At 39.2% G+C, this 12,000-nt stretch overlaps 2 protein-coding genes across 3 annotated transcripts in view; both read right to left on the reverse strand.

Annotated features, from left to right (window-relative positions):
* Positions 1–1,586, reverse strand: part of LOC124154142 — a 78,412-nt gene extending 76,826 nt beyond the window's left edge. For both annotated transcript variants that reach the window (XM_046527676.1, XM_046527675.1), the window contains exon 1: positions 1,062–1,586. In XM_046527676.1, the coding sequence (XP_046383632.1) occupies positions 1,062–1,286 (225 nt within the window). In that variant the 5' untranslated portion in view covers positions 1,287–1,586. The remainder of the gene's footprint in view (positions 1–1,061) is intronic.
* Positions 1,587–10,891: 9,305 nt separating this feature from the next.
* The window catches only part of LOC124154143 (sodium-dependent multivitamin transporter), a 50,839-nt gene continuing 49,730 nt past the window's right edge, over positions 10,892–12,000 (reverse strand). The window contains exon 12 of the mRNA XM_046527677.1: positions 10,892–11,218. Within this exon, the coding sequence (XP_046383633.1) occupies positions 11,007–11,218 (212 nt within the window). The 3' untranslated portion in view covers positions 10,892–11,006. The remainder of the gene's footprint in view (positions 11,219–12,000) is intronic.

Consider the following 12,000-nt stretch of genomic DNA (forward strand, 5'->3'; position numbering starts at 1 on the left):
GCTTACAAGGTTGCGGTCAGTCAATTGTTCCAAAATGGCGAGTGTTTAAGTTCCTTAATTGAGCAGGATTTTTTATCACAATTCTTTTCCAATTTATTATGCGCTGGGAGGGGGGCAGTGTATTTTAGGGAGTGGGTGCCTAGCGGTAAAGCTTGGAACAGTACACCATAGATCATTCCTCCTTAGTATTGATTGACTCTGCAAAAGGCACATGTCTATCGGCTCAAATATTCTGAGTTTATCCACAAAGTTAGTCCATAAGAGAGCCGGTCAATGTTTTGTCAGAAAGTGTGTTGATTTTCTGGGATAAATTATCCAAGCTACATGCCAGATTCTCCTTTCTTCCTTGGTTCGATCGCAGGCTTAAAATAGGCATGAGGGTAATTGTGACTGTTGAATTGGACTTCTACTACTTCCGATTGGTATGGAGTAAAAACAAATTCTTCCAATATGGCGCATTTTAAGATGCTGGGGATCAGAATTTATGCTAGTTAAAATCAATATCAAGCATGTTAGTGGCTGCTGTAAGAAGGTCCTAATATTTGTGTTTGGCTACCATATCGGGATAGGGCAATTGTCGTGGAACCGTAGATCAATAGACTATCGCTTCCATCACGCAACAGATAAATTGGCCTGCCTCTTTAGTAAGTGGCAAAGATTTGTGAATATAATTATGGTGCACTTCGAAGCTATTTTCTAAAGTTTTACTCAAAAATATTACCTCATTGTGATATCACCATGACTTGACTCATAAAAAGAGGGAGACTATAGCCCCCATCCTTCCCTTAATATCACCACAAGGCTGCAGTCAGAAAAAAATTCTGAATGGACCTTTGAAGAGGATGTAGGTATATTACGGAAAAGTAAGAGGAGTTAATTTAGCGAGGAGTAGCAATTTGGAAGTGTTCTTTTATGTGGAAAGAGTACACAGGCTGATTCTCCAAAAGAATTCAGGGGGTGGGGGTTTGGACCCCTTGAACTCACCCCACCTCTACCTTCTGCCACTGTCGGACGACGACGCATGTTTCAGTTGTCATTAGATGGCCGTGCGTGGTGCTTACCGGTTGGCCAGGAGTGGTCCAGTAAAGTTGAGTGTTGGTGCGTATTGGAGCTTCGCAGCAATCAGGATCGCTGGATGTCAGGGGGGGCAGGCGCTGCTCTTCCGTGTCGCGGGCGTCCCTTGGTCGTCGTCCCGGAAGTTGTTCGAGGACTACTGACTCCTCTCCGAGATACTCCTGCGCCGATGATCCGCCCCCTCGCCTCCTTGCCGGAGGATGCCGGTCCATCCCCCGCCGCCCTCCCCCAACACTCCCGACTCGCTCCACCTTCTCTCCCCAACGATACAACACCCCTTTCTCAGCAGGTGCCGGCACTCGTCCCGACAATATGCGCCTTTGGCGTATGAAGTGAGAGAGAAAGAATGAATGTCTAGAAATGAGAGTGAGATGGAGAGAGAGAGAGAGAGGTCTTCGCGGCGCCGGTGCACACGAGCGAAAGCGACCGTCGCCCCAGGCGCCTCCGCGCGTTCCCGGGAATCGAACCGAGGACCGTGTATTGGTGGGGAGACCCCTCTCCTGTTCACCACACCCCCGCCCAACCCTTATGGGAATGTGTGCCGCCGCTGTATGGAGAAGGTGGTCAGCCAGCGAGGGGGTGTGCCACTTCTAAGGATTCTCTCTATCCCCACCCCCTTCCTCTCTGGCGCCCCCCGTGGCAGTGGGACGAACCACCCAGCCTGTCGTGTGTGTGTGGATGGGAACGTGAAAGGAAGAGGGCGGGGTAATCAGATTGGAATTCCACACTTGGGGGTCTATAGTTGTCACTCTCGACGCAAAATGTTGCGTACTTCTAGATTGGGGTGAATCGCTCGGATATAACGTGGATGGCCCATGAATTGCAAAGGCAATCGTGGCCTTCGAACCACAATTTGTCGCTCTTGTTTGGAAAGGGAGCTCGCTTCATTGGATTGCCGAGAATTCACGCTATGATTCCGTGATTTAATATCGCTTTGTTTTTTCAACCTGTTCCTTTCTTTCTTCTTTCCTTTATTTCTCTCGCCATAAACACTGCTCGTGATAAGCCACGGTATAGGAATTCCATGGCCTAGGATATACATAGAAGATATTTTCCGGTTTAAGGAAAAAATTCTCTATATTCAGCTTGTCACCTGTCATTAAAATCAAAATTTGCGTCTTCGGCACCCCTTTTGGAAATCCGTGGTTTAGTTGGAGATGTGGAGAGAGAAAGGCAATTTCGGTAAAGAGGCGAGAAATCCAAGAAACGTGATCATGGAATATTCCTTAAACGTAAACCTTAGACATGGACTTCCATGGCTATGTGACGGGAGCAGCACTGGCAATTCACGATTTTTATGATAGACGTTTTAAACATTTTTTCGGTGTTGATTTAGTTTTGAGAGTTAAAAAAGTAATAGTCATGTTAATAAGTTGGAGTTGACCGTATATAGTGTACCTGTGAAGGCTGATGATTCTATGTAAAACCTTTTGGTGAACTAAATCAGTGGCGTAGCCAGGGGGATGGTGTCGGGGTTACAACCCCCTCCTTGCAGGGATGGCAATATAATCTAAAGGAAAGTCAAAACCAATAAAATTTCAATAGTTTCGTTCCCTGGAGCGAAATGTAGAAAAGAAACGAAATGGATTAAAACCCGGGTAGCTAAATTCAGGGTCGAAATGAAATCGGAGTCAAAACTGCTTCGGGTCGAAACTAAACTAAAACTCTGGGACGAAAGGAAAAGTAGATACTGTTTTGCTCCGGCGCGCAAAGTGATTGGTTTATGCCCATTAATTTCTTGGATTAGGTGCAATGTTCTGTTAGGGTTAACAAGAGTAAATTTCGCCTTATTAAAATGTCTATAAGTGATTATTTTCTGTAAATTGTAACATTTAAGTTATTTAGTATTGCAAAGTGATTGGTTTATGCCCATTAATTTCTTGGACTAGGTGCAATTTCCAAGTAGGGTTAAAAAGAGTAAATTTCACCGTCTTTAAGTGATAATTTTCTGTAAATTGTAAAATTTAAGTTATTTCAATGTAGTAAAGTGATTAGTTTATGTCCATTTATGTCTTGGATCAGGGGCAATGCTCTCATAATACAAAAAATATTCTCCAAGTATTTAGCCTAATTTTCAAATGTATTTAATACGACATTAAATCTACGCCGTGGTAGTATTATTTTCCTGCTATTTCCATCGTAAATTTTAAAATTAAAATTTGACTTTCAAAAAGAAGATACTAGAGTAATTTTAAAGTCACAGGCCATTTAGAAACTGCACCACTAAGTTAAACCTGGTAACAACCTATCATCAAAAATAATGGGGCTAATACCCATTGCCGTTATCTTTTATTCAAGGACGCAGAAAAATTTAAGCTATCGCAAAGTAAATGTGATAAAATATTTGAAAGCTTAAACATTAATTCGCACGGAGGGATAATAATTTCACCTAATAGTTAATTTTCAGGCAAAATAGTGAAAACCGGGGAATTTCCAACCCCCCCTATTTTCGCCTCAGGTCACGAGAAAATTATTTAAATCATTTAATAAGGTAAAGTTATCGATATTGAAGACATATGAAAGAAATTAGGCGCTTATTCGTGCAATATAAGCGCCCCACGGACTTTTGTCCAGTCAGGCCGGCCTTTCCGACCACTGTGAGGCGGGACCAAGTGCTTCACCTTCGAACACTTTAGTTTCAACCCGCACACCGAGTGCGAAGTATGGTTGTATGAAGTAGAGGTTCGGCCTAGCGCCATTAGATGCTTGGGACACTCATAATTTTACCACTAACAGGAGAACGGTAAACACAAACTGGCCATACGATTTTTAAGCTCAACGTTTAACACGAATATCAAACGTAATGTGTCGAAACTATTCCCTCTTCTCCCCCTTGACTCAACTTCTCGGATCGAAACTTAACTATGAGCAGCGGAGTTTCGATTAACTTAGTTTCGTTCCTGGGGGTAAAGTTTCGTCCCGGGACGAAACTAAACTTCTTGGTGATTTTAATTTCGAGAGGGAACGAAACTAAACCTATTCCATGTATTATCGTTTCCCTCCATGTCGAAACGAAACATTTTCGTTCCGTTTCACTTGCCATCCCTGCCTCCTTGAGTCTTTAAAAGAGGCGACGAAAACGAGTAAGACGGCCTCAATAAATGAATAAATAAATACTCGTGCAAAATTATTGTCTTTGAGTCCCAGAAAATCACGTTTTCAACAATAAAAATTCCAAAATTTTCCAGGGGAGGGCCCCTGCCATTTTCCTTAGGGTGTTTCCCATACACTCCGGGAGGACCACGAAATCTCCGGTAAATCCTCCCATTTCAAAATCCTGCCTATGCCACTGTACTACTTTGGTATACTTAGTATACTCAGTGTCATGAAATAAGGTGGGGGGAAATGGAAACTTATCGCTTCGATTCGGTGGGTAATAGGGAAGTGCACTAATTTTTTTTTATTGCTGAATTTGAAAGTTTAGCCTAAAAAAGAAACATTAGTATAGTCACTTTTATTTTCTGCATCTGGGGTATGCACTTTAAAACGTTTTGAAAGTCGGAAAATTTCATGTTGCGCTGAAACACAGTGCCTCCATCTTGATTGAGATGTGACGTCACAAGGCAGTAGTCACCAGTGAAGTATCGCTGAATTCCGTCGCCTTCTTCAGCGCGGCGAGAGTTTCCGGGAATCGGTGGAGTTTGCTTCCTAAAAATGTCGTCTTGTACCGAAAACATGAATTCAAAATAGAATTATAAATGACTTTTTGTTCCAAATTTCATCTCGACGTCGAAACAAAAGCCTGGAGAAGATATTCATTTCCGTGCCTTAAGCACAAGCTATACGGAATAAATGGTTCAAGGCTGCTCCTGACTTTTACCTATCGATGATATTCTGTTTTGAAGATCATTTGAAGGTATTGTAAGATCAAATTGATATTTATATTATAATAATTTACTTAATGGGTACCTCAGTCACATCAGAAAGTGTGTTGAGTCAAAATATAGCATCTTCCGCGTAGACCTACGTAATTTATAAACTGAAAGTAGTTTGGTTAAAGAATTATGGCGCGACTGTTTTTTTACACGACCGGGCAAAATGCGTACTTTGCCCATGATATGTGCATATATGATAACAAACGATTTTTGTTAAAGTACTTTTATCTTTCAAAAAAGGCTATTCGGGCTTCCAGCCGGGTGGTCTCCCTCCATTCTGCCGACGTTTCGGAACACGAGTCACGAGTTTTTTTTTGAACATATTCGCCGGGAAAGCATCAGATTTTACTTTTATCTTTATTTGTTGAAATTAGTACATTTATAGGTGATACAGATATAAAGGTACACGGCAGGTCGCGCGGCGTAATTTGTACTCCACTGGTGACGGGTTCATCTTGCTGATCCAAAAAATTAGCTACAAAACCTCGAACTTTGAAAACTCGCAATATAGGCAGTCAAAGTACATTGTAAGAATACACGAGACCATTATAGCCCAGAATGTACGTACAATGTCGAAATCCTTGGTTTTCAAAGATTGACGTATTTTATACGCCAGCGCGCCCGGTCCAGGGTTATCAACTTTTATTTCATCCTATTTGTTAGTTGAAATTATATTTCAGAATGGTTCTTTTAGCACTGCTACTGAGGTAAACTGGTAGGTACTGAGTACAAGGTACTGAGGTATATACTGAGTAAGGAAACTCCCTTTGGAGTAATGTGAATTACAAGTGTTCGAGATATATGGCATTTTATATTCGCTTTGTGTTCTTATTAATTATGCCTGTACGCATATTGTTGCTTGCCGCGAGCCTTTAATGGTATGTGCTCTTGCAAGAGTGGTTTTCATATTTAATGTGGAAGTTGGTCAGTATAAGCAAAGAAAAAATTAACATTTTAGCGCACACCAACCCTTGTAGTCATCGTATCTCTGCGTTTGTAGTGACACTGCTAAAATACCTAAACGCCATAATGATGATAAAAAAATTGTCTCATGTCAATGATTGCTGCAATTATAATTAATGATAAACTTGATGCCGTATAATCACAATGAAGACAACAAAAAATAATGCCGTGACGCAGTCTTGAACCACGGTCCTTCGGGTGAGATCTATTCATACAAACGAGCACGATACCACTACCCCAACCGACCCATTGAAAAATATTGGACATTTTAAATTTATATATATAATTTGTAAAAAGTAACGCATGAAAATTAATTAATTACAGCCTAACTAACGCCCTAATTGAAAAAGATGCAGCAAGGTACGCGGTCTCCCCTTGTTAGCCTTAACGTCTCGCATTTCTATAGAGCGTTGAACCTGTCCTCCTTATTCAAAAATTCAGTAACCATAAATACATCAAAGTTTGGTATACCATTTATAAATCGTTGGAATTTTCCTTCTCCCAACCAAGATTATCTTTTCTTGAACCCATCCTGGACAGCGAACCATTGCAACAACCAGCCAGCTTGGAAATAAGGCTAACATCCCATGGTTCTAGTTGCGAAGGGCGAACGTTCCGGCCGGCGTGAATACATACGCAACGAATAAGTCTTGCAGCAAACGTCTGAAATAGGTTTATTAGTTTGACTCGGTTCTTACAAAAAACGTTTTGGCATGATAAACGGCATTGTGTCAAAATATACCCAGCGAAAAATAAATGCCATCATGCATTTATTAAAGATTCAATGTGCTATTCGTACTACTCTTTCCAAACTTGAAGTTGACACGTAAATGAATATTAATATATTACGCAATGATGAAGTCGTTTACTCAAAAGAGAAGCAGCCACATATATATTCTGAAGATATTTTATGACAGCAAAAAACGGATACCCTCAAATTCTGTAATTTTTCTATGCAATAGACAATGCAATGTGGTAGAACTAAACGGTGTAGAAGCTGCCTTCTGCTACTGCCTTGTGACGTCACGGCCAATATTCAACATGGACACCCGTTTTCGCGGCCTTTGAATTTTTCCATATTTCAGACGGTCATCTCGAATAAAGTATTCACTATTAGGATTTAAACTGTGGTTTTACGACATTATGTTATTCTGAACTCCAATTTAAAGAATGTGTTTGGTGCATTTGAAACACTAGTGCACTTCCCTATTGATACTATATTTTTTACCTGAAATTCTGGGGAGAAAATTTTTTCCGCGCGTAGTGCACCTGTTTGTCCAAAAATTTCGCAATCTTTCCTACCCTTTCTGTTTGTTGGACAGATGCAATAAATAAAAAGATGTATTAAATGCGCACTATCTCGTTTAAAATTTCGGTGGGAGCATTCGTTGGCTAAAGGCTCGCAGGTGCGTTAGATGTGCTCGTTATATGTAATTTTTTAAGTATTGCTTTTCGCGTTTCGTTCCACTTTTAAAAAACATATCTAAATGTTTTTGTTCTACTTACGGGACACTAAAAAAGCTACATTATTTTTTGTGAATTTTGCGTATACTTTCCTTTTTAAAACTAGTTACCGCGATGACTAGTAAAGACATAATTGAGACTGGTAGTCAACTGAGAAGCATCCAGACTTTCCATCATAACTTTATAATAGGAAAAAATTGCATCAGATTATATTATCATTCAGGTATCCATACAGCAATTTCACAGAATCTTAATTGAGAGGCTTATTCGAGTGAACTATGGTTGAATTAAATCGAAATCTTGATATTTGCCCTGTCTCATAGACTTGAATGAAATGGAAAATAATCGTATAGTTAGCATGTTGTTTATTTTAATTTAATCGAGTTTTGTCCAAATTTCCTTGGAATGCTCCACCTAATTCGGGGAGGACCTAGATTGAGTTTCACCGTTGCGAGAGCTTGTAGAACTTATTAGTGGGATGAAGTGTCGAGGGCAGAGCGATCAATCGATCGATCGCGGAAATCGAATGTTGTTTTTGTGTGTGAGTGCAATTTTGCTGAATGAGTGTTTTTGTGGGTGCGAGCGGGCCGCGTTATTCTTCTCTCGACACAAATAGCCATACTAGCCACGTCCAGGGATAGAGAGTCCTCACCCTTGCTCTCAGCCTCTTTTGTACGATTTCCCTGCAGTCCGTCTGCGCAATCTCCTAGGAGTCGTGGGAGACCTGCTCACTCGCGCTCAACGATCAGATTTTCACGAGTCCACTCCTCAAATCCCTCGGTAACAGAAAGTCTAGCGAGAGAGAGAGACTTGGTAAAAAAGAGATAGAGATAAAGATGCCGGTAGAAGACCTTGCGACCTGACTACGCGCATGGGTGAAGTTTAGAGTTTTATGGTAAAGTAGTTCTCGGAGTATAGGTCAATATATGTGGTGCAAAAAAGTTTTAGCCAACGTTTCAGTTTATTTTAAACTATCATCAGGGCTATGAAAGAAAACATGAGAACAATATAAAATGCAATGATATACAATGATTTTACACAAATAAAGGTTATGATAGAGTTTTTTTACAATAATATAATTTAAAAAATATACAATTATATATATATCCTCAGAGTTAGGTAGGAGACTCTTGGTGTCTCCTACCTAACTCTGAGGAAGGTGGTAATACGCCACCGAAAATTTAGTACTTACTGTGAGTGTTTCTTAACTTTTTTTGCGTACTGTGATTCTGCCCAACCGGGGTTTTTTAATGATACATAAAAAATGAATACACAAAAAATTTGACATACCTTAGCTTTGCACATATTTATTGATATTACGTTACTAAGCTATTACGAAACCTAGTTACCATTAATTTTGATTAATTAAATAAAAAGATTTGATTTTGATTTTAGATAAGAAGAAAAAAATAATAGTTTAGAGTTTTATGTCAGGGGACGAGCAATCCTGCCGGAGGTTTAGTGGCTGTAAAACACCCCCTCCCCCACCCCAGTGAAACGGGGGGTATTCCATAGCGCCTGGAAAATTTGTTTAAATTAGCCCCTGAAAACAAGATTTTAAGTACTATCCATGATTTAAATTTATTTAAACTTTTGATTTTTTTGTTTTCATTTCAGTTGAATTTACAGGTTTCGTACTTTTTTCGGACAAATTACCGTTAAATTTGGGGGGTCAGGCGCCCCCTATCCCCATAAAACTCCGCCCAGGCTTTTTTTTAGGACAATTGGGAGAATCGTGGCACGCAATCACAAATAAATAGCTTCACACTATCAAGTCCAAAATGTCGGCATGGATCTCGTCAGCTAGAACAAATGAGGACCCCAGAAGGAAAGGGGCACAAGTTTATTTTTTTCTAATTTTGGAGATAAGTGCAGATAATGTTTGGTAGGTTAGACAATAATTATTTATTAAATATTACTACTAGTAGGATATTGCCTGGTGGCAGCATGAGGCTTGAATAAATGAATGAAAAGTCTATCTAAAAGCAAAGTAAAGAGACAGAATATACACTGCAAAGAGACACAAGCTGATGGTGAGACAAACGAAGTAGGCAGACCGTCGTGCGGGGTAAATATCTCGAGGTAACTCGGTGACCCTTTATTTATAATCATACGCTCTAAATTTCAACGAAAAACGGGGTTCGACATTTTTTATCGCATTGGTCACAAATACAGCAACTATTTCTTGAAATTTGATGTTAATTAACAGTAATTTACGTTTAATGACGTTGTGAACTCTTGGTTTCATTACATTACGAGAAAAGGTGTATCATTAGTTTAATATGCTGAATTTCGAAAAAAAGTCTGTATAAGTTTAAAAAAAATGTATGACTATCCATAAATAAAATCTTTGTCAAATTGTAAACAATATGAATGGAGGTTTTTGGCGAAATTTGTTCAAATTTGACTCTACGTTGTAAACGTGCAAGCATAGAAAATATTAAATACACAATAGCACGTGCATATCGTTTGAAAACTTTATGTTAAATTTTAACTTCATGTCTGAAAAAAAAACAAATTTTCAGGTTTACGCGTTTTTTTTTTTACTTTAGCCCACTCTGCCTCTGTTGGAATCAGGGCTTGGAGATCTTTTGTTGCCTTCGGGCAAAAGCCTTCTTCACTCGGCCACGAGCAAGCGAAACCATAGAATCTACCTTTCGTGAGCATAATTTAAAACCATATTTTCCTCATTCTTTTTCGTCAAATTGACTTGGGAATTTTTCATATGCTCGTAAAAGAAGAAATGGATGACACGCAATATTTCTTCCATAGGGTTTATCAACTATTTTTGGCTAAAAAGGGGTAATTTACTAGAATTTCAGATATGCAATTTTACGCCTTAAATTATTTTTCGAAGCAATTACGCATATCTCGTGGCAACAATGCTTTTACTATGGATTTGCGATGTTTTTTTTTATTTTTTCCATGTATTATATAAATTCTATTTCGTGTAGCTTATGTTAATTATCCTTTTGTAGTCACTTATTTCGCATGAGGCAAAAAATTATCGTTCTTATGGCATTCATTTATATGGTCATTATATGTAAAGCATTTCTCAGTATTCTACTTGCATCAAGCATGAAGATGACGGTGTAGAAATGAAAAAATGAGCTTGAAAATTTCTACATCGATGGTCATATTACTTATACTTTGTATATATGGTTATATTCCTCAACTATGTGGAGCTTGTTTACCATTCACTGTCAGATTTTACTTTAATTTAAAAAGTCATGTTACTCTCATCGTCATCAGCGTCGCTGTTAGATCAATCGTCGCTATTAATCAAAATTAAATTTTTCATTTAAAATCATTTTTACTTTGACCAGTTTCTTTACGATATCACCAACCAGTGTCCGTTTGATCTGATGATCCCGCTATGCGAGGAAACCTCGTCGACTCTATAACATGAAGCTAAATTGCTAACTATATTTTTTGTAAGGCATAATGTATTAAGCGAAGTTAATTCTCGACGCTTTTAGTTTGGGGTCTGAATTGTTTCAATCAGTCGAGAGGTATAATTTTTGGAAACTTTTATTGTATTTCGCATTAAATTACAACGTGTTAGAGGGGTCCAAGAGGGTGCGGGGTCTGAAGTTGTTGTAGATATTTGGCTGGATTTTTCGCCCGTCGTCAGTGGTCCACTTCCAGGCCTCCATTGACGTAGCCCATCTCCTTCGTCTCCTTGATTTCCGCGTCATTCTTACGCGATGGGGGCGTAGACTTCATTTCCAGAGTGGACCCGGGGGGCGCGTATACCCTCGGCCGCCCAGGCAGCCACCGCGTCAGCTTCACTACGGCCGGGTGCACCATCCTCTCTTCGAAAGAATCTTCCTCTGTGGAGCCTGCGTAAGAGGAAATGAAAAGATGCGTAGCATGGACCGCACCAAAATATGCTTCCGTACTTCACATTTGGCATTTAAAAATAGTAGGCAAAATATCTCTGGAAGCGGTTATTCGATTTCATTAGGCTAGGGGTCGGCAGCGTTTTGATACAGAAGAGCCAAAAGTCATAATTTACAATATTTCTCAGTTTTCTAAGATCCACTAAAATTTTTGTTACAATAATATGGTATTTGATTAGGATTAGGTACATAAATTTGATTTTTGACTTTAAATAAATAGCTTATTAATCGTCGTCTTCTTGAAACCAAGAGAAATTTTTGTTATTCGCAAGCAAATAAATTAAAATTCACGTATCCGCGCTCCAAGGAGGAATGACATCATGAATGTAGGAAGGTTAGAGGATGACCGGCCATTGCGCATTTATTTGGTGCAAGAACAACGTGGTGTTGTTCTCGCACCAAATGCTCTAATGCTTCATTTTGACCGTGCTTTAATTTGATTACCGGCAATATATTTATTACTGGGACACTTTATCCTCTCTCCTTCCTACAACCATGGTCTTTATCCTGTTTGCATTATTTTTTGAGTTTTGAAAATAAAATAAAATAATAATTATTTTTTTCGCATGGAACTGAAACGAACATCTGAAGAGCCGTCCCATGTATTAGACACTCGTCGTATTGGTTTTCTAACTTATTTAAAACGCACTCTATTGCCTTTAAAATTTCATGTTACATAGAAGAGCCTCTTTTCAGAGGCGTGGAATGATTATATCTTTGAA

This window comes from Ischnura elegans, chromosome 2 (assembly GCF_921293095.1).
Source record: "Ischnura elegans chromosome 2, ioIscEleg1.1, whole genome shotgun sequence".
In the NCBI taxonomy this organism is placed as follows: Eukaryota; Metazoa; Arthropoda; class Insecta; order Odonata; family Coenagrionidae; genus Ischnura; species Ischnura elegans.